This window comes from Littorina saxatilis, linkage group LG14, assembly GCF_037325665.1.
Source record: "Littorina saxatilis isolate snail1 linkage group LG14, US_GU_Lsax_2.0, whole genome shotgun sequence".
NCBI lineage: Eukaryota > Metazoa > Mollusca > Gastropoda > Littorinimorpha > Littorinidae > Littorina > Littorina saxatilis.
This window is the reverse complement of record NC_090258.1, coordinates 13616914-13640751: the sequence shown is the minus strand read 5'-3', so window position 1 is coordinate 13640751 and position 23838 is coordinate 13616914. Positions and strand designations below refer to the sequence as shown.

Below are 23838 nucleotides of genomic sequence, written 5' to 3'. Positions count from 1 at the left end.
TGGGCTTTATGACCCATATATATGACCAGGGAATATACAATAACTCGCATTGTATTGAGGTTGCATTTTGAATTCTTCTGCAGTATTCCTGTAGTTTAAACGACATCGATTTCAAACAGAGTAGCATATTGAAAGTGTGATTGTTTTTCTTATTCCGTGTGTCACTTGCAGAAAACAGGCTACCAACTCTCGAAGTGCCCGATAATGTGACAGTGATGGTGAATGTTACCAAGACGTTCAGGGTCAGTGCCAAAGACCCTGGCGACACAGTGACTTATAAACTGGCCAATGACGGCAACGGAGCCATTCGGATCAATGGTGCTACAGGGGACATAACTGTCACTCTTAATTCCAACACACCGGTCACGCTTAAGTGAGTGCTCTTATTGTATTTCATGACATGGTTAATGGTTAGCTGCATATTATGATATGTAATACATGTATTATGAATTTATACTTGTTTGTTTACAACTCAAGTTAGATCCATTCTGTTGTATTATTTTTGACAGCATAGCATGGATTTGTTTGTGAATCTTTTAAAACATTGTCTTGGAAAGTAAGAGAGCAACTGAAACCGCCGTTTGAAGGAAGTGATGTAGGTTATTACAAAACATGTATCCTTGCATTCAGACAGCACAACTTTTGCAGATGCGATTCGAATTTGGGAACTAATAAACCAAATGAAATGTTCAGATAAGAGCTATCTACGCGAACATACATTGTGTGTTGCTGCTACAGGACATCAGGGACACAAATGCCAAAACCTTAACATTTGATTTTGAAGCTATTCAACTCTACATCAAAATCATTTATTGCAGTCAGTCAGGCTGTTTGCATAAAACAATTCGCGATGGAACCCTGTAGTGGGCAGTATCAGTTATGTTTTGTTTAAGTTTTCTTCAATATATATTTGGACATTTTCAGAGTGTTTGCTGTTGACACTTCTGAAGCCCAGTCTGTTGTGTACACCATCCCTCTGATCGTATGCTTCGGCTGTAGCAGTCATGGACAGTGTGATTTCACACGTGTCCAGTCTGCGGTAGGAAATATGAACTTCCAACATGCTGCATGTGACTGTTCTACAGGTGAGAAATACTCATTATAGAAAACAGCGAAAAACAAGCAGCGTGTACACAGGATGAATATTAATATACTTGTTCAAGTTAGGAAAACACATGCCTGATTACATTCAATATTAAATATGTAACAGCCAGTGCATTGAGATTATGGTATGAGTAAACAGGTGATTGAAGATGACGTAATGATTTACATCATGCAATTTGCGTTCAGATTCAGCATGAAGTAAATACTCAACATAATATGCTTAAACATTTAGAGTTCAATAAAACTGACTTGTGTTGGCAATGTTGACCTATGGTAATTTTACATAGCTAACAATGCTTACCAAACACAACTTCAAATGAATGACATCACAACTTGATTTTCAAGAGTATTGTTATATTGTGTCACAATATATTTAGTTAAGTTTAGGTTGTTTTCTTTTCTTTGATACTATTTTTGCTTTAATTTTTATGTTATTATATCTATGTTGTTGTGTTGCAGTTTATATCTTTTGTATTGAATTTCAAACCAGACTACAGTGTACTAGAGATACTTCACATAATCTGCCTGCAACATGATTTGTAAACTGAAGCTCATGATTATTGTCAATATTAAATGATTTTGAAATGTAATATGTATTTCATTTGTGGCACTCTTTTTCAGGCTGGGCAGGTGCCAGCTGCTCAGAGGACATTGACGCCTGTTCCTCTAGCCCTTGCCACCCACTGCAGACCTGCACTGACCAAACTCCTGCACAGCAAGCTTCTTCCAGTGTGGGTTACACCTGCAGTGCTTGTCCGGCTGGGTACAACTCTCCTGCAGGTTTGTGCATATCTCCTGTGTTACCAAATAATTTTTTAGTGTATAATACTTCTATGTATCGATTGGACATTGGATTTCTCTTCTTTGAGCCATGTGACGTCAGAGGCCTACAAAACTTCATATTAGGGCGTTTCAGGTTGACCAAAACTTCAAAGGAACTACAAAACACACGTCATGTGTTTGATTGCATGTGTGTGTGCTGGTTCAATCATCAAAACAACTACAAAGTCAGTACATGACGTGTGTTTTGTAGTTCCTTTGAAGTTTCGGTCAACCTGAAACGCCCAAATATGAAGCTTATGTGTTTGATTGCATGTGTGTGTTCTCTTTCAATCGCCAAAACAACAACAAAGTCAGTACCTGAAAGGAATTCGATCGATACATAAATGTTATTTGCGTTTTTGACCAAAATATGACATTTTACACAGATCGAAACAGTCATTGTTCACCTCGACCGCTATCGCGGATTCGGAGAACAATGACTGTCTCGATCTGTGTAAAATGTCATATTTTGGTCAAAAACGCAAATAACGTATAATGTTGGTGCTGATAGCATGTATGTATGTTTGTGGTTTGACACATAAACACGTTTTGAAGATGCTTCTGTGTAATTAATGATGCACACGGAAGTATAAAGGCATACCTTGTCTTTGTAATGCTTTGCTGAGCACTGATGACAATGTGACTGTGTCTGTAGTTTGTTTGGTAGATTGTTATTGTCTTAAGCACGTCGTTTGAAGCTTCATGACGTCAGGAAAACCTTGCAGTGAGTTATCATACTGCAAAAGCCCAGGTGGATATATTTTCCCACATTGGCTAAATAGTTTTTTTGAATTTGTTTTGTATCCCAGGGCAATCAAACCCTTGTCTTGACGTGGACGAGTGTGCGGACGACGCGCTGAACGAGTGTGAGGTGACGTGTAACAACACAGCGGGCAGCTACCAGTGTTCCTGTCCTGATGGCTACCGGCTGACCAGCGATCTCCATTCCTGTGCCGACATCAACGAGTGCGCGGAGAAGTCCCACGACTGCCAGCACATCTGCAACAACACTGACGGCGGCTATAACTGTCTGTGTCAAGAAGGCTTCGACTTGGACAGTTCCGGGGAATGTGTCCAAACTGCTAGCACTCAGAGCTCGTGTACTAACAGTGGTTGCAGTCAAGGCTGCAAAGCGGTTGAGGATCCTGCTACAAGCTCTATGGTGGCATCTTGCTTTTGTCGTTCTGGATACGACCTTGACCCCATAAACAAGAAGACTTGCATAGACCATGACGAATGCAAGGACAATATATGCTCTCATACATGCAGCAACACACAAGGCGGCTTCATCTGTTCCTGCTACAACGGCTTTCAACTCAACTCCGATCAGCGCACGTGCTCCCGATGCCCCAGTCTGCAGTACGGCCCTGAATGCGCTCACACCTGTCTGTGTAATGGGCGTGGCCTGGACTGTCACTCCGTCACCGGCTGTGTCTGTCAGAAAGGCTGGACCGGAAGTCAATGTCAGGATGATGTCAACGAATGTGAAGTGAACCCGGATGTGTGTGAAGAGGGACAGGTGTGCACCAACAACAACGGGTCTTACACCTGTGCGTGCCAGGACGGATATTCCATTGATGATGATGGTGCCTGCCAAGGTAATTGTATCTGTTTTCTTGCTCCTGAAACCTTTCTTATAAGACTGAACTGTTTAAACTGTATTCTGTTTATTGTGTGCAACATTTAAGCTTTTACCAGTTTTGAACTCTTAATAATACCTTTCATTTTTCTCCCTTTCATTAGAGACAATATTTACTGTACTTCGTGCTTCCTGTTTTTCAGTTTCACCATTAGTATCTAACTATACCTAAGAACTGCATTGCAAAAAAGGTAAAAGTTCTGCAGGTGTTGTTTTACTAAAATTACTGTCTATTTTGTGGTATGTAATTGTAAATATTGTAGCAACTTATGAACTAAAAACAACATGTATCAACTTTTTTTTCTGGATGCCTGGTGATGATAGTTAGTTAGTTAGTTGTTGCTTTTTGGGTCCAGCGGACCATATAGGCCAAATCAGGACCCCCCTGATGATGATGATGATGATGATGATGATGATGATGATGATGATGATGATGATGATGATGATGATGATGATGATGATGATGATGATTTTACAGATATGGACGAGTGCAGCAATGACACAGCATGTGGGGAACATCAAGTCTGTCGCAATGTGCCTGGGACTTTCCAGTGTTCCTGTATGTCAGGATATATTAAAAACAACGGCATATGCAAAGGTAACATGTTCCAAAATACTTTGTTTTGTCAAAATAAACTGGTTTTCTCTACAGGTACATGCAACATTTCAAATAATGGCGATAAGGGGAAAACCTTCCCGAAATGCACTTGCAGCAACAGCCAACAAAAACCAAAACAAATGCATTTGACACGTTAGCTCTGCGATGTTTATTTTCAAGAAAGAGTTGAAGTTGTTGTCTCGTACAAATAAAATCTCCCTGTTCCATACATCTAAAGGTCTTCTGCTTCTGCTGTCACAATGTCGATCAGTCTTTTCATATTCTCTTTTGTTACATTCAGTCAAGTTGTGACTAATTGTTAGTTTGTCTTTGTCTGGATTTCCTTTCTTTCTGTGTCCAATGGATGTAATTAAAACAAATGTTGACCGGCACGGTTGGCCTAGTGTTAAGGCGTCCGCCCCGTGATCGGGAGGTCGTGGGTTCGAACCCCGGCCGGGTCATACCTAAGACTTTAAAATTGGCAATCTAGTGGCTGCTCCGCCTGGCGTCTGGCATTATGGGGTTAGTGCTAGGACTGGTTGGTCCGGTGTCAGAATAATGTGACTGGGTGAGACATGAAGCCTGTGCTGCGACTTCTGTCTTGTGTGTGGCGCACGTTATATGTCAAAGCAGCACCGCCCTGATATGGCCCTTCGTGGTCGGCTGGGCGTTAAACAAACAAACAAACAAACAAACAAACCAATGGATGTAATTAAAACAAGTGTTCACATTTTGTCCAGATATCGACGAGTGTGCGCTGGGTTCAGACAACTGTCAACAGAAGTGTGTCAATGTGGATGGTTCCTACAACTGTGAGTGTTACTATGGTTACAGACTCAACACTGATCGCGCCACCTGTTCACAAGGTGAGTACTTATTCGACTGTATAGATCTTGCATTGAGCATTTGTGTTCTACTTCTTTCTATCTCTGTGTCTCATTCTGCTTCTATCTCAATATGTCACTGTCTCAGTCTATCTGTCCAATAATCTGTCTCTCCCACCCTGTCCTCTCTTTCTTGCTTTTTGGTTTTTTTTCTCTTCTTGGTTTTAGCCTGATACAGTTATTGTCATAACGCTATGCACACAATTAGCTTTAAATGTTCGCCATCATACTAATATTTTACAAAGTGCATGATTTATGAATCATACAACAGTTTATGACTTTATCATCATGCTGTCGTGTTGTCTTTTTTTAATCCTTTCTTGCTCAAAATAAATGGTACTCTGTGTCTCCAAGTCTTCGTCATGCCAGATTTAACTACACAGGACTTCCCGTGAAAATATTTCTACCTACTAGCTCAGACCTGCAAGGTTTTACACAAGTTAAGCACATCGCTGCATTTTGGAGGTATTCCAAACATTAACAACCAGATTGCTACCTGATTAGAGTTGGAATTTCAAAAACAAATTCTTAAGCAATCATACTTATGCTGTCCAGTGTTGTTTTTAAATTAATGTTGTTGATCAGTTTGTATAAATGATGCATGTGTTGGTGTATATGGCTGGATTGAAATGTTTCTTAACCGCAATGTCATCACAAATTCCCAACCTTGGGCAATTCAAGATTCTGTATTCTGTATTCATTGTCTCTCAATAAATCACACAAAAACAGTAAGCAGTCTGGCGAGGAATAGCCTTATGGCATGTAACAGCCTGGTCAGATCTGAGATGGTAAGCCAAATAGTTTACAAGTGAAGGACTATGCTTTCAACATATACTCAAACACACCTTCTGCAGTGTCTGACCCCTGTGCTGAGGAAGAGAACCTGTCGTGTGACCATGGTTGTACACTGGACGACACTGACATTGCCGTGTGTTTCTGTAGGAGTGGCTACACACTAAACAGTGACAAGCAGACTTGTCAAGGTAAGCAACGATTTTTTGTTTTCTTTTTTTCTTTAAGTACAGCATTGATAGCTCATGTGGTGAGCATGGATGATGGTTATGTTTCCCCTTAACCCTGTAGCGGGAGAGCCCTACTAGCTCAGAGTTGCAGGTACACAGTGACCCCACCTTCCTTCTAGTCACCCCCACCTTTCCTGTAGATACCCCCATCCCCTCCCTTACAGCCAGCCCACAGCGATCACAGAAGATTAGTACCGAGTCTTTGAGAGACTATAAAAGAGGCCGGCTCTGCGAGTCTCGTCAGGGCGGGGACGTAGCTCAGTTGGTAGCGCGCTGGCTTTGTAGCCAGTTGGTCGCTATCAGCGTGGGTTCGATCCCCACGTTCGGCGAGAGATTTATTTCTCGGAGTCAACTTTGTGCAGACTCTCTTCGGTGTCCGAACACTCCCGTGTGCACACATGCGCACGAAAAAGATCCCACGTTCACAGCGAAAGTCTCAGGGCTTGGAAAACACGAAGACACGCGCATGCATCATCTCTCGTCTCCGATTATCATGATCGTATTTCGATACTTTGACGAGACAAACCCAATGCTGGTGTGTCGAAGAAGACAGCCACAGCGGGCTTGTTCGAATCAAAGTATCACACCATATCTTCAACGTATTACCAATACCTGTCCCAATATAGACCAGTTGGTCTAAGAGGACGTTAAACCCTAATAGTCAGTCAGAGTCTCGTCAGTCAGCGCTGAATAAGTGCTTGCTCTCTTTCCCTCGTCTTTTTCTCTCTCTTTCTTACACGCTGCACAAGTGTGTACTCTGTCTCTGTTTCGTAGTTCGTTTTGTTTCTCAGCGTTGAACAAATGCTGTGTTTTTGCTTGTTTGTTGTCTCTCAGCGTTGAACAAATGCTGTGTGTTTTGCTTGTTTGTTGTCTCTCAGCGTTGAACAAATGCTGTGTGTTTTGCTTGTTTGTTGTCTCTCAGCGTTGAACAAATGCTGTGTGTTTCGCTTGATCGTTGTCTCTCAGCGTTGAATTTAAATGCTGTGTGTTCTGCTTGATCGTCGTCTTTCGTTTGCATGTTCGTTCTGTCTTTCAGTGTTGAGTCTACGTGTTGTTGCCGTGTCTGTCTTGTGTGTGAAACAGAGCAGGAATGAGATAAGCATACGTAAGAAAGGAGCCGTAGGTGCTAGTTACTACCGAATCGGAGTTGGGGGTAAACGCTAGGTAAGACTGATTGAAGGATTGTTTGGTGCTTTGTTTGATGGGTTTGTTTACTTGCTTTTCATGTAATATAGTGTAAAATAAAACCTTGTAACTGTTTCCTATGAGTTATGGTGAACATCACTGTACGTACGAGAGGTGAGCGTGAACATGCGTGTGTCGGTGAACGAACGTAAGTGTGTGAGCTTGCTTTCGTGTCATGTATTGTAACTTCTGCCTCTCCTTGACTGTTGTCCTGTAAACATGTGTTGTTAAAACTGTACTGTACGTGGCAAACTCTAACATCCAAAACACACATCACAATATTTATGTAACGCACAGTCTAGATTACTAAGAAACACACAGGGTTTCCTCTGAATACCGAGGTCGGCTAGTATTGTGGGCACATGTATTGAACACAACGCGAGGCATAGACTAGACTGATTGTGCAGCTACATTACATAGGGCCAGAGTAAAGGTGAGATGAAGAGTTGCTCTCCTCGGCAATCTTCAGCCTCCCCCTGAGAACAAATAATGAGGATACGGACCCTCAGCTAGGGCTCCGGTTACAACCCCAAAAGACAAATTCCTATAATGACTCTGTCGGGTTTGTATGGGTTGTGAAAGAGTGAATACTCTTGCATTTAGTTAGGAAAAAAACAAAGTCTGTTTACGGTATCCCGACCGACCCTATTTTTTCGCGCGACCCTAGACTTTTTTTTGGCATTTGGGAAAAAAAAAAAAGTCTTTGTTTTTTGGCAAAATAAAAATAAAAATATGTTTTTTGGGAAAAAAAATAAAAAAATAAAAAAACATCCCGACCTACCAACCCTATTTTTTGGGCCTATGTTACCGTAAACAGACTAATTTTTGTTTCGGCCTTAGACAAATAATTGACGGGCCAATTACCAGCGAGTGGTGTGTCTGAAACACGTAGACAAGGAGCACTTATGAATTATGTGTTACTAAAAGCAAGTGTAATCACTTATTCACATCCCATACAATCCCGACAGAGTTATTTCTGAACATCATCTCTTGCTGTTTTGATTTGATTTGGAAATCCTGGCAAAATAGTGAGACATAGACTAGAGTCCTTAGCATTGGCGCTCTTCTTGCTTGGTTTTGCCTTCACATTTGGTCATGAAGCTATGGTCAAGGAGGGTAGGTAGACAGTGAGGGTTGTCAGATGGGAATATATGTATTAATATTTTTAATGACACCTCTTCGTCACACGGATGGGTAAAAGCCAGTCAGCTGGTTAAAATAGTGTGTAATGAAGATAATAATAATAATAATAATAATAATAATAATAATAACAATAATAATAATAATGGACATTTGCTATAGCGCATAATCATATATAATTATGATCAATGCGCTTTACAATAACTAGAATGCCGTGTGAGATGGAATTTTTTACACAATATATCACGCATTCACATCGACCAGCAAACCTCAAGCCTATGAGGTCGAGCATTCACCTTTCACGGCCTTTATTCCAAGTCACACGGAAGATGTAGTGTTTGGCATAGAACTGAAAAGCCGATGCTGAAATAGAAGAAAAGGATGAAGAGGAAAATGACATTAAATTAGACCACAAAAGTGACCCGAGCCTTGGTTGTTCAAACGTGCTTTTGCTAATTTATTCTGAAGTATTTATTGGGCGGGGATGTAGCTCAGTCGGTAGCGCGCTGGATTTGTATCCAGTTGGCCGCTGTCAGCGTGAGTTCGTCCCCACGTTCGGCGAGAGATTTATTTCTCAGTCAACTTTGTGTTCAGACTCTCCTCGGTGTCCGAACACCCCCGTGTGTACACGCAAGCACAAGACCAAGTACGCACGAAAAAGATCCTGTAATCCATGTCAGAGTTCGGTGGGTTATGGAAACACGAAAATACCCAGCATGCCTACTCAACGAAAGCGGAGTGAGCTGACTATGCTCTCAGAGTATAGTGTGGGGAACCCAAATGGGCAAACGAGCTCACACGTAACCAGAAAAAATTCTGGAACGCTGAAGAAGAAGAAGAAGAAGAAGAAGAAGAAGAAGAAGAAGAAGAAGAAGAAGAAGAAGAAGAAGAAGAAGAAGTATTTATTGCATGTTTAAACAATCATATCATATCAAGATGACAGAAGGATATCAGTATAATTATAAAACTAATTTACTTTGTTTGTGAATATTATTGTATCATTACATATGCACATAATTATATGGCCTTAGCATTTTTACTGACCTGTGTTAAAACGTACGTATGCCACAAAGTTATTCCAGTCAGCATTATACAATTTAGTAAATTAGAAGAGGGCAAGAAAGAAAACAAGTGCAACCCCCTGAAATTTTATCAAATGACAAGTTATCGAATCTGACTTTCACACATTCTATAACTGTTGACCTGTACATTTAAATTTGTTGCAGACGTCAATGAGTGTTTAGATGACAACAAAAAGTGTTCACACACGTGCACCAACACAGTTGGAGGTTTCTCGTGCTCTTGTCCCGTGGGAATGGTTCTTGACAATGATGGGAAAACCTGTGTTTGTGAGTATTTGCCTGAATACATATTTGAATATCCAATCAGGCACGACCAGGGTGGTCTCCTGGCGAAATTAATAACTCGGATCACTGACAAAATAAATTGATGAACGTAAGTCGGGACTCTACACCAACAGTGCGTGTCGACAACAACCGTCATCCGTTTTATTTTGATTTGATTAAATAGTATAGTTAGAGTCTATTCTTGAGTTTACTAACGAGTGTCGCATGACCTTTTTGATGTTAAATTAGCGAGAAAATATATCTAAAATGGCAACTTCAATGCTATATCTTTGAGATTGATTGACTTTGTTTTCTGTCAAGATCGCATACGTGCCATATAGTCACAGAATAAAAACCTGGACAAGTTCTAGAACAAATTAAACATTTCTTGTAAATGTTTGAAGTTGCATGGGCTTTTAAAATGCAATACTCTATAGCCGGATGTTTTTTTAGAATGTGTGGGTAATCCCAAGCATACTTTAATGTCACGTTCATGACAAAACTTTAAAATAATGCCATTTGTATTGGAAACTGCACAACCACTGAGAAGGGGTGTAGATCAAGCATTTTCTCTTTTTGTCAACGCATGAAGCTTGCCCTGCCGGGATCTACGGAACTGGCTGTAGCATGAACTGTTCCTGTGGTGTTGGAACCAGTCGCTGTGACGCGGTCACTGGTTGCCTTTGCAAGACTGGCTGGACAGGGGACAAGTGTCAGAATGACATCAACGAGTGTGACGTAAACAGTACGCGTCAGCTGTGTGAGGTCAACGGGGCAGAGTGTGTGAACCTACAGGGAGGGTACAAGTGCCAGTGCGCTTCAGGCTACAAGATGGACGACAGCGGTGTTTGTCAAGGTATTTCGTTTGGTATACGTACACTTCAAGTTAAATCGCATGCAGTTCCAGAGATACTGTTTTGTTTCCGCGAAGCGGAGAAAAAGGTAAAGGCCCACTCTACCTTATGAAAACAGTTTGCCACACCGTCTGAGATTGGGTAAGATAGGAGTTCGACTATCCCTCCACTTGATCACATACTAAAATGAACAGCTTGGGTGCGCTCTCTGCACGGTGGGAATGTTTTTGATGAATGACTTTGGTAAAAGCTAACGGTAGCGTTTTCAGATATTAATTCATTCAAAATTCCAACTCATGCATTACAGTAAACACGGAGTATTGATTATTAATATATGCGATCAAAGGAAGAGATGTCATACCCCATGTTAAAGACTGGCCAGATCTGAGACGGTGTATGTGTGTGTGTGTGTGTGTGTGTTGTGTGTGTGTGTGTGTGTGTGTGTGTGTCAAGGAAGCAAAAAGTCACGTTGCTTTGAATGTACATTTGATTGTGCAGATATCGACGAATGCACAACTTCGCCTTGCAGTCAGAATTGCGAGAACAGTGTGGGAAGCTACAAATGTCTGTGTGATGCAGGTTTTACTCTCAACTCCACTGCAGGAGAATGCACACGTAAATATTTATTTGCATCACTTCTATCATCATCCTCATTATCATCATCATAATCATCGTCGTTGTCGTCATGATTGTCAGAATGGGAGTTGACCCCCACAGTTTCTGTGTGTGAAGTATTTTAAAAGGTGGCCTTCAACCCCTAATCAAACTGACCAAGCGAAAATGACCAGTTGGTTTTATCATGAATTGCTCAAATGAACTGTTTGATTCAGATTATAAACCAAATGCTATTTTTAGAGTACTACAGTATTCATACTTTTTCCTACATTTTATTGTAATTTCTTCATTGTATTTAGTCTTGTCTTCGCTATGTTATGTCATGTTATTTTTATATGTGTATATCACGTATTTTATGCAGGATCAACCACTTGTTGGCAAAAGACCTGTGACACAAGCAACGGCGGATGTTATGTCAATGACAACGGGCTGGAGACATGTTTCTGTAACACTGGTTACACTCTGGGGCCCGATGGTGTTGCATGTTCTCTTGAACGTATGTGTGCTTGGCTGACTGACTTTATGTTTCTTTTTATCTTTGTCACTGTCTCTGTATTTGTCTCTTCTTACTGTTTCAAATAGTGCTCGGTTTTTTTCAAATACATAGAAATTATATTTTTCACGTGCTAGTTTTTCCGTCTGTAAAGCTCAAAGTTGTGCTTCATATAATTATGCTTATTTTCTTATCTTCATAACCTCTACCTGTTTCTGAAAATAAGCGACTTCTGCTTTATCATTTAAAGGGTTTGCATTTGGAGGGAAATTGTTCGTTCACTACATCATATTGTAATGTCTGAAATTCGTACGACATTTTAAATTGTCAAATGTCAAGGTCACGGTGGGATCCGGTTTGGGTTAAAAAGTAAAAAGATTTCGCGAAATGGGCAAGTTTAAGCAGTCTTTTACGCATGTTCGCGGAATGGGCAACGTTTTGCCGATTATGCAAAATGGGGAAAATGTTGCTGATTCTGCGAATTCGACAATTCCGTGAGTTGTACACGAAATAAACAATTTGCATTAGATTGATTGTTTCTGCAATATTCGTATGTAATCTGTTAAACCTCAAATACTTCTCAAAGTCTAATTTGGCGCTGATTTTTTTGGAAAAAACTTCCCGAAGTCTTCACGCAGTTAACTGCCGGCTCAGTTAAGGATAGCCTTAATTAAATTGAGTTATGTTCATCGACTTGTCTTTCTTTTGTATAGGTTTCCTTTTTCTTTTTCAGACTGCGATTGCGATGGTAAACCAAACACACGGTGTAAGAAATCCAATGGGAACTACACCTGTGTCTGCAAAAAAGGCTTCAAAGAGGACAGCACTGGTGCTTGTGTTTGTAAGTTCTATTTTACTGTATATTTTGATAAAGACGAGGTTATTTTAATTTACATTGTCAATCGTTTGAAGTGTTCTCAATAGAAACGCTTTTTACTGAAAGGGACAGAAGGATTCTGTGCTGTAAATTAAATTAAAGTCCCATTCCGCCTCAGAGGGGATTAACATAACGATGACATATGTTCACTTAAACAGCATTACTAACCTGATGATGCCACACACTCGTAATGGCATAACAACATTAAATGACAGTAACAGATCACAGTAACAGATCACTTTAATGGCTATTTAGCACGCGTAAAGCACACCATTTCTCGTTGTTTATTCAACCCACGTGCCATCGGGGCCCCGTGTCACCCACATTATTCATACATAACCTATTGAGTCGCTTGCGGTTTCAAAGCGACTCCAGATCTGCAATAGCAAGGTATTGTGTACCTCCAAATCTAATATACAACAAATGACTGATAGTGACACAAACCAAGTGGCGGTTTGCTTCAAAGAAACTAGCGGTTTGCAGATATTCCGTCTGCTTGGACCATGATAAGATGCAGCTCATGTGATGTGATTGTAGCCGTGTCGCGGCATTACGTTTTTATGCGCGCAATACTCAATCTTCCAGGCAACATACATTATCAAAGGTTTGAAATCTCAATCGACTAGCATCTTAAATGGGGGAAAGGTGCGTGATTTTTGGAAGCCTACTTTCCCCGTCACCATATGAAAAGAGCTGCATCTTACACCCACCAGTCAACTCATTCACCCACCTCGCTTGACTTGCATCCGGGCTCCCTACTTTCAAACTGTCAAACTTCGAATTGTACTGTTTTTGTCTTGATGAGAACATTCGTTTGTCTTTTAAGAGTGTTTGCCTCACAAGCTGTCAGTTCTTTAGATTTGAAAAGTTAGGTATAGCACAATAACGAGTCTTCCAATTCACACCTATACGTCTACGCACAATGCTCGCTCTCTTTGGAGAGCACCTATGGTGTTAAACAGCAGTAAGCGATCAAACAAAAGGGTGTTTGAACTGTTTGTTAAGGTCTGGCGGTGTCTTTGATCAGAAACTGATGGTTTACTGGAGGCGGAGTTGGTCTTTAAACATAACATTTTGTGTGTGTTTTTTCCCTCCATTAAGAATTGATGAATGTTCTTTCTCTTTTGAAGGATCGTCACAAAACGACGCACAAAAAACAACACTAGACCAGCTGATTCTCTCTCTGACTCTGTCTCTCTCGTTTGTATTTTTCTCTCTGTTTCTATGTGTCTATCTGTCTCTGTTTCTTTTTTTCTGTGTTTATCTGTCTGTCTGTATGTCTATATATCTGTCTGTCTGTCTGTCTGTCTGTCTTTATCTCTCTCTCTCTCTCTCTCTCTCTCTCTCTCTCTCTCTCTCTCTCTCTCTCTCTCTCTCTCTCTCTCTCTCTCTGTACATCATAGTCATATATAGTTTAAATGAAACGTTGAGCAATTTGAGCAATTTATCTTCAAGGTATTCATCAATGTCCACCATGAATTGTACACTCATTACCGGAACTCATGACTTTCAGCTCTCACAAGATTAGGCTTCACTTTCGAGGTCAACGTTAACAAAACCACTCAGGCCAAACGCCCTCCACGCCCAACAATCAAAAAGGAGGGGCAAAAACTGGTAAGGAAAACATGCAAGATACCGGAATATGCCGGTTACTTTCAGTGCCTGTGTGTGTGTGTGTGTGTGTGTGTGTGTGTGTGTGTGTGTGTGTGTGTGTTTGTGTGTGTGTGTGTGTGTGTGTGTGTGTTTGTGTGTGTGTGTGTGTTCGTGTGTGTGTGTGTGTGTGTGTCAGTGTGTGTCAGTGTGTGTAAGTGTACGTGAATCTGCTTGTACTACATGACTTTCCATTCTGCCTGTCTGAACATCTGTGTGGGATGATGTAGCAACTTCTTTACCCTGAGTGGATGCTGATTTCGTAGATGACAGATGCAAACAATCATCACCGACATTATCTTCACCCCCCCCCCCCCATCCCCTTTCCTACTGGTCTGCCTATATCTTCTCTCCTCCTCACCCTTTTCTTTCTGTTCATCTTTCTTCTCTTCAAACCCACCATCAGCTTAGTTAGTATGCTTTTATACTGTCACATACTATTTTCAAACTAAAAAGCTTTTTTTCTAATTTTACAATATTTTATTTCAGCTGAAAACCATGCTGAAGGGATACCTACCAAATCTGATTGCAGTCAGTATTAAGACTATGAGGTGCGGGGTTTGTCCTTTAAATATTTTTCTCTTAAATTCTATTCATTTCTACTCTATTATATTCTATGCCATTCAATACAACTTTAACATCTGAATTTAACACATAAAGACAGACAGGGGGGTTGTATTTTGGCTCGTATGCATACATACAAAACTCACAGCCTTTTTTACCAGCCTGTTTACCAGTACGATTTGGGCGTATTTTGTACGCCAAATTATTATCGGTACGCAAATACGCGACACACGCACAAAATACGCCTACGAAAAAGTCTAGAATACGTTTTCCGGTGTTGGTGTGCTGATTACGGAATGGTACAACTGATACCGGTTTCGGTCGAAGGGAGATAAGCATGACAACGAGTCTTCAGCTGTGGAAACCTTGTTCTTATGTAAGTTACATAAGAATCACAAATTAAAAACACATAACTTTTATGCATGAACATTTGCACACACACAAACACACACACAAACACACACACACACACACACAAACACACCGACACACACATACACAAACACATCCACAAAACTCTCACATTCATTAATATTTTACAGAGAGAGAAAAACACTCACATTTTGCATACGTACAACGTCCCGTGTTTCATGAGGGAATTGCGTCTGGGTTGGACATGAGTCCCACACATTTACGAAATTAAGTTTATTGTGACGCTCAATTTCCTAAAAAGCAATTTATGTATATAGTTTCTTAGCCACGACGCAGTTGTTTAGGCTTTCATTTGTGTGTGTGTGTGTGTGTGTGTGTGTGTGTGTGTGTGTGTGTGTGTGTGTGTGTGTGTGTGTGTGTGTGTGTGTGTGTGTGTGTGTGTGTGTTAATTTTCATGCATTTAGTTATGTAACTCTTCTCATTGTAGAAATACATTTCCCTTGTTCAAACGCTTTGCATTTGCTCTTTTCATGCAGGCTTGAACAATTCGCCCCGCCCGCCACTCCGCACCGTTGAGAATTAAGTCCCCACAATACAGCACAGAGAACTAAATAACTAACTAAAGTTATGTGCTGAAACTAAACAGATCAATTTGCACTGTTGTTTTTTAACGACCCGTCAACCTACATAGCAACGCGGGACCGATGCAAGTTTGTCTCCTTTCCTATTTCAACATTTCTTAAGTAAGGAAAAATGCATCATGTAAACAAAATGTTTTTTAAAGAGTATACTCACGGGGATATTTTATATAAATGTCAATATGGTTAACTGTTTATAACTTAATATATAAATGGCAGTCTTGTCGTGCAGGTCGGGCAGTGTGATTGTAGAGGTGGGTGTTGACGTACCCAGTAAGAGTGCCCAGATATCTGCCTCCTACCTGGCCGTGGCATTGGTCAACATTACTGGTCAGAGTACTACCTTGGCTGGACAAACTGGAACCGTTGGGATTACGGTTGACGGCATGGAAAGTGAGTGTATGGGCTATTCTCCAGAGCTTGGTACGAGTGGAAACCATGTTACGCGAGTGAGATTTCTTTATTAAACGGAAGCGTTTTAACCATACAAAGATTGATTTCATACCGTTTTCAAACATATCCTTGGCATGCAGAGAAAGACTTAGCAATACGTGCAATTCAAACTACATTACTCGCGTAACACGGAAACCAGAGGATGTGACATGGCTTTAAATGCTAACATTAAAAAAGTCAAAACTGTATGCCATATTTTTGTTGAAGGTCTGTATCATTACCTAACTAACTGGAGCATTACTGACATAAGTAAACAGAAGACATTCCAGTTGCCATTTAATATACATTATAATCATTTAAAGGACAGAGAATGCATGTCACAAAATGGACCCCAGCTATGTAGAACGACCCTTATAGCGTTTCGTTGCTGGGTACATAGCTAATGTCTATGTACACACTGTGCATATGCTTCTACGACCGCAATAGAGCATTACGTTTGTGATTGTTTTTTTCTTTCATCTGCAAGTTAATAGAAGCATATTGTGTGTGCAGACCACTACGTCTCTAACATGTAACCTATGTTTTGTGCAATAACCCCTTTTACTGAAGCACATCTGTGAATATTTTGGAACCTTAGTGTATATATCAACTATTTAAAGATAGTGTGTTGATTGCATACGACACTATACATTGAAGAACCATATCAAACACTATGATACCGTGTATTACAATTAACATAATGCAATACAAGGCAATGTGATGCAGACCCACAGATACAACTAGTATTTACATATGGTGCAAATTTGATACGCAAATCATTATTAGCATACCATTTTTTTAACAACAGGGAATCTGCAGTTCTGGCTCTAAGTGTTTGCTTTGTATCCACACCACTCCGACACACCACCATACAAAAAATAAACCAAACAAGGGGGGGAGGGGGTGTAACAGGGTTTTTTTTAACAGTGAGATGAGGCCTGCTCTGTTTCAGTTGTATCCAACACGCCTTACTGCGATGTGTTCAGTCACTACGTCACCTGTGATGATAATGAAGTCTGCAAAGTGGAAAACGGGAAACTAAAGTGCAGGTTGGTGATGAGCACTGTCTATGTGAAGTCCTAGTATTTGTGTCCCTTTTATTCCGAGTTTTGTGTGTCAAAGCCCCTGTGTCTTTTTTATGACAGAAATGTATTTTGAAGGCGGAAGTAGTTCTTATCGTCGCAAAAGTACAGCGCCTCCTCGAATATCTACATTACTTTTTTATACCAGAAGAATGTTTGTTTACACGAATGTGCATTCTTACACACATGCATATACTCACCTTAAGTCCCGAACCAGCACAGGTGGTAAGACTGACAAGAATATCGTAAACTACCTTGTAAACGCCCAATATCGAGCAAACGCCCACCTCATTGTGTATAGGGTATATCATCTTGCAAACGCCCACCCCGCACATTTGGATCAAGGATGGCGGGAGAAAAATCATTTGTTTTAATTGTTAGTGAATCTCCGCACGCAATACAGACACAGCATTCCGATGCATTAATGACAAGATGCCACACTGCAATCCCTGGAAAGCCATGCCAAAACAGGATGGAGATTAAGGAAACTCAGTTGAGGTTAAAGAGGTCAACCTGGGGGCATTTGGGGGACTAATATTTATAACACTACTCGTGTTGTGCAAGTTTGTGATTTCTGTTCGGACACTTAATTGCGCTACAATGCTGGTTATAGCAGATCTTGGGGCCCGGTAGCTCAGTTGGTAGAGCACTGGACTTGTGATCGAAAGGTCGCAGGTTCGAATTCGGGCCGGGACGGACACGGGTCAACTTTATGTGCAGACCCAGAGACGGAAGCCATGTCCCACCCCCGTGTCATCACAATGGCACGTAAAATACCTTGGTCATTCTGCCATAAGTGCAGGTGGCTGAATACACCTAAACACGCAGACACTTGGGTAGCGCGACTCCGTTGCTGCTAGCTTTCCACTGGGAGGAAGCGACCCGAATTTCCCAGCGATGGGACAATAAAGTAATGAAAATGAAATGAAAATGAAATGAAATGAAATTATCATTCAGTTCACATTCACGATATGAACATATGTTCTAAAACCATTACGCACAGGGAATTCGTGTATGATTATTTTCGAGGTTCCATTCTTGCGAGGCACTTGCACCCACACGAACGTTTGTGTCTGTGTGTACTGTAACAGCGAAATATAGTTATAGAGGAGACAGTTTGAACAAAAACATATCCTATTGACCGTTTTATACCAAGTTATCAAATACCGCTATTTCTCTCGAGGAATTGATCCTGCATAGGCGACAGTACCGAGTAAACGCCCACCCCCTACTTTTGAGCGAAATTAGTGCACAAGGGAGGAGGGCGTTTACAAGGTAGTTTATGGTACTCAAACACATAGGCACAGAAACACCTGCTCACACGCAAAGGCAATAAAATTAAGGTGAAAAGTCCAGAACTATACACTCAAAAAGGGGGAAAATGTGTAAAACAAACAACAAAACTAAATGCAGGTATGGGTATTTAAGCCACATACTTTGGCAGACCAATGCCTTAGTTATTACAATAACAGTGTGGGCGCATTCATCACATGACATTTGTGTTTCTTTTTTTTTCAGACAAGACAAGGCTGAAACTACCACATCAAGCGGACAGGGTAAACCAAAAATATGCTTTAATATTCAAAATACGATTTCGGCTGATGAATACAGTCGTTTGTGAATTGCGAGAACACGTTTGGATACGAGACAGTGTGGATTGTTTACATACAATACCATTTATAAATGATATCTAATATGTGAAAGATTGCGTCTGTATTCCATACACATTTTAAAAAGTTCGATTTGTAATTAAATTTGCGAGCATGTTACATATCAGAAATAAAACACTGACGGAGTAATAGGGCAGGATAGGTACTATAAGTATGTCCCATTGGAAAACTGTTACCTTACTCTGCCATTTATCCGCACGTTTAGGGACACAAGCCTTACTATTTAAATGTGCACGCTGTTTCTGTGAAGGATGCCTAGCTAGCTGGATGAAGAATTTGACCATTTTCAGAAGGAGGCCTTAATCGCCTGGCTTTGAAATTGGTCGTCATGTTAAGAAGGTTTCTGTTGTTGACATAAATTAGGACAATGAAAGGTAAAACTACTGCACTTTCTATTTTAGATTTGAAGGTTATTATTTAGAGCCTTGTATTACACTTAGTCTTTTCATGATTTTTGCAGCTGCATGTTGGGATTCGCCTGTTAACCGCCACTGCTTGAACCTCTGTTGTAACCTGTTACCGACGTAACAAGCTACTGTGGATGAAACAAACAGTATGATCAGGTAGGTAACTGTCCAAAACAGTAACACTATCAACAATCAAGTGTCCGGGATAGGATAAATAAATCCCTGCGCCTTGAATATGTGCGCAATATAATAAAATTAAAAAAATAAAAATTTGAAGAAAAAAAATGAAAAAAAAATCCATGCACTTAGAACTGTACCCACGGAATACGCGCGATATAAGCCTCATATTGATTGATTGATTTACCAGAGCTTTACCCCCAAAGCCGTTACTCTTACCCAGTTAAACAGAATAAATATTAAAAAAAGGTACAAGTCACGTGAAGTGATATCAAAACATTTAGTCAATTGTGTTGACCTGGAACTAAAACAACAAAACTGAAAACGTTAGTAGGGGGCATAGTAGGTACTGGGCTGCGTCCGTTAGCTCGGGACAGACCCACTACTGGACACCGTCGAAGTGACTCGGCAGAAGTGCAGTGTCATCTTCTGAGGGTAGCCTACCGCAGCGACCCAACGGGACAAGGAACATGTGTAAAAACGAAGAAAAAAATCCCAGAATAATTTTTTTTTAAATAAAACCCACTGAAATCCATTCATCACCGAAACTACAAGTAGTAAGGCTTAACTAGCCAAAGGCTGAAACGGGTCACGCTCGTCGCCCGGAAGCATGCAAACAGTGAGCACATTTTTCAGAGTGAACATGACAATCAGGAATGACAAGGAATACAATCCGACGATTTTTAAATATGTGTGTGAAGACATAATTTGAATGACAACTGGATAACCTAATTAAGTATTTTTAAGTTTCGCAGCTAAAATGCAATCCCATAGTCTGGACTGAGTCAAATATTGCTTGACAAAACATCCAATCGATTTCGTTGAAAAATGAGGTCGTCGTGGCGCCGACTGAACTTAAACTAACAGTCATCGACATTTATCGAAAAAATAAGAACAAAACGTCTGTTGGTATCATTTGGAAGAATGTTAATGTAGATTTATAAAGATCGCTCCACACACAGAAACACACACACACACACACACACACACACACACACACACACACACACACACACACACACATATTACCACCACCAACACCACCAACACCCTCGCCTCGATTCCCAGTTTATCTGAAAATATTTAGTAAAAACTTCACAAAATGTATACATGAAAAGCTGATAGATTGTGTAGTCAAAACCTCCTTGTGTAAGAAGGGTATCTGTGTGTTACCATAGACATAGGTCTAACAAGCTTTAACTATTCAGTATTGTTCATTAGATTATGAAGAATAGTGCATGGCTTGCTGTGGCATAACAGAATTACACGAGTTTTGTTTTGTTTTTGCTTTATTGAAATGCGAGCAAAAGCGAGCTTTTCAATAATTATTTGAAAAAGCAAGGAGTGTAAATCTGATATGACATAGCAAGCCATGTAGTATTCTGTTTATCCTACACACTTTACTTGTGTGTCTTTTGCTTCACACGTCACGCAGTCGTAGCGTCCAAATTGAAGACGCGCCTTATGGAACCTCGATCTCTGCTAAAGCCTCCTGCAATCTTTGGTTTAAGCGTTGAACAGCAAATAAACAAACAAACACGAAGGGAAACAAAAAACAAGGAGCAGCACGCACGGGACGAAAATGGTATGAAAAGATTGAGGGGAAACAATAAAGGGAAGGAACTCCAGGAAAGAAAGAAATTACAGGGGAGATAAGGGGTAAGAAGAGGATGTCAGGGGCACACACACATTCATAAGGGTAATAAGAAATGGAAAAAATGAATACAAATAAATAGATGAATTAAAAGCATTACAAGCTTAGAGCATAACTATGCCAAAAATAAACACAAATTAGACCACCTCCATAAGGTCGATTAAATTATTGAATAGTCCCAGAACAATATGCTTTGTGTATTTTTGTGATGCTGTTTCCTCTATTATGATGTGTGCGGGTTTTTTGTTGGCAGGCAACGGTAGCTGTGTTGACAACCAATACCTGCAGAACGAACAAAACAACAAGGACGTTTGTTGATTTGTGCTAGTTTATTCTATAATGAATTTGTAAAGCGCCTGGAGCCAAATGATGGGACTCGCGCTATAGAAAAGTTATTTATTATTATTATTATTATTATTATTATTTATGCTTTCTTCTGATTTGCCTAGACTTGTCCCTTGATCGTCTCTTTTCCATTTCTGTTCAAACGCTTCAGTTTTCTTATGCCATCTTTGAATTTAGTACTGTTTTCATTTCCATGAATGCAAAACTAATGGGTGAAAGGTGGAGGTGATGTTTGCTTTGATATATTCAATTTCCAATATCCAATGCTTGGTGTTGATTTTTGAACACCTTTAATAAACAATCATGTGCTTGCATAGCCTTACCTTACCCACTGTGTAATGTGTAATACAAAGTCAAGTATTCAAACAAGAACACTTTGATTGGGATAGCTTATTCAATACGCAAGCCCAAAACAATAAAACCTCCAAGACTTCAACCAAAAACCTACCTTTTCAACATCTCCTCAATATACACACAAGACAAACAACAACAGCTGAATTAGGAGCGTGCAAAACATGGTGTGTTGTAAGAAAAAAAGTAATCAAGTCATTTGATGTATGGTACTTATGTGAAAAAAGATGTCTAGTGTCATTATATACCATCTTTGTACACATGAAAATGTTGTGATTTAAAGTGACGTTACATTTGTTTATGTACAGTTATGGGTGATACCTAACGGAATTGAGGCAACACACTTCATCTAAATGAAACTTAATATGTACATTTCAGGCAAAGTGTAATTTTCTGTCAATAGTAATAATTTACTTTGAAGATTCGCATGAACTAGTCTGCTTTATTTTGAAGATTCATAAACAGTCCGCCATACAGCATAATATATATACCACAAGTGTCAGTTTGTTTCATGGCATATTTAGCTTTAGGAGTCATTGTGCTTTCATTAATAATATGTCATATGTCTGCATTATAATATATTGTGCAATAGTAGTAAATATCTAGTAAATTGTGACCGTCTTTCAAGGTAAAACTAATAGTGTCAATGAGACATTAGGTCCTTCAATGTTGTATTTTGGTAATGAACGAGTCATGCCGTTTTTTCTGATTTGTTTATTGTTTGTTCATTCGTTTTCTAACAGTCTTAAATAGTCATGTAGTTTTGGGGCAAATAGTTCACTATTGTCCTTTTACGTCAACAGTAGTAAATGTACAAGTTTTTGTTTACATTTTGATTGATAATGTTGATTTAGAATTACTTGGCCTTTCTTGGGTTGCATTTTATTCGTTCAGTATATACATTTCTTTGAAATTCAGAAGTTGTAGATGATAATGGTTAAGAAAACGTATTAACCGTCTTCTTTGTGGTCATTCAATAAAGAAATAAAATAAATGTTGACATACTTATCTGTTGTTTCTTTGTTTGTCGGTTGTATATTCTTACACGCAAGGAAATATCTGCCTTTTGTTTTCGTAAACCAAAAATAAGCTACGTACTAAGTTTATTTTTTCAGAAATGTGTAATTTGGTACATTGTTATCATCACATTAAGGTTTCATGTTTGGCAATTACAACAGATACTATAATTTACTCCCTTGTAACTATAGTAATTTTAACTTTCTAGGAACTGGATCCACTGATACCATTAAGTCTTTGCTTTCTTTATTTAGTTTTCGGTCACTTTTTTCATATGTTGGGGTAGCAATTATTTTTACCTTTGTTCCGCTTTGGTCAAATAAAGAGCCTGTTGATGCAAACTTTCGACTTTTTTCTGTCTGCTGTGTTCAACTGTGTAGTTAATGAAACCGGTCTTCTTGCACATTTACACAGATCCACCAAAACCTCTACACAGAATTAGAAAATCTTTCCACTTGCAAACATACCACACATTTACATCCTGACCGAAAATGCTCATTGTGAGAAGTTGGTGTCATATAGCCATGGTGACGGGCGCAGTGGTGGGGTGGTAAGACGTCGGCCTCTTAAATGGAAGGTCGTGAGTTCGAATCCCGGCCGCGGCTGCCTGGTGGGTTAAGGGTGGAGATTTTTCCGATCTCCCAGGTCAACATATATGCAGACCTGCTAGTGCCTTATCCCCCTTCGTGTGTACACGCAAGCACAAGACCAAGTGCGCACGGAAAAGATCCTGTAATCCATGTCAGAGTTCGGTGGGTTATAAAAACACGAAAATACCCAGCATGCTTCCCCCGAAATCGGTGTATACTGCCTGAATGGCGGGGCGAAAACGGTCATACACGTAAAAACCCACTCATGCAAAAACATGAGTGAACGTGGGAGTTTCAGCCCATGAACGAA

At 40.0% G+C, this 23838-nt stretch overlaps 1 protein-coding gene across 1 annotated transcript in view; it reads left to right on the top strand.

Moving 5' to 3' along the window:
• LOC138947170 (mucin-like protein) overlaps positions 1–23279 on the top strand; it is a 38759-nt gene extending 15480 nt beyond the window's left edge. Inside the window, exons 12-30 of the mRNA XM_070318606.1 lie at positions 172–373; positions 925–1085; positions 1726–1884; positions 2736–3524; positions 4044–4163; positions 4904–5029; positions 5902–6030; positions 9621–9743; positions 10333–10596; positions 11093–11209; positions 11571–11705; positions 12436–12543; positions 14093–14193; positions 14719–14780; positions 16036–16196; positions 17188–17284; positions 18836–18873; positions 19448–19550; positions 21479–23279. Coding sequence (XP_070174707.1) covers positions 172–373; positions 925–1085; positions 1726–1884; positions 2736–3524; positions 4044–4163; positions 4904–5029; positions 5902–6030; positions 9621–9743; positions 10333–10596; positions 11093–11209; positions 11571–11705; positions 12436–12543; positions 14093–14193; positions 14719–14780; positions 16036–16196; positions 17188–17284; positions 18836–18873; positions 19448–19515 — 2960 coding nt within the window. The 3' untranslated portion in view covers positions 19516–19550; positions 21479–23279. The remainder of the gene's footprint in view (positions 1–171; positions 374–924; positions 1086–1725; positions 1885–2735; positions 3525–4043; positions 4164–4903; positions 5030–5901; positions 6031–9620; positions 9744–10332; positions 10597–11092; positions 11210–11570; positions 11706–12435; positions 12544–14092; positions 14194–14718; positions 14781–16035; positions 16197–17187; positions 17285–18835; positions 18874–19447; positions 19551–21478) is intronic.
• Positions 23280–23838: the final 559 nt, after the last annotated feature.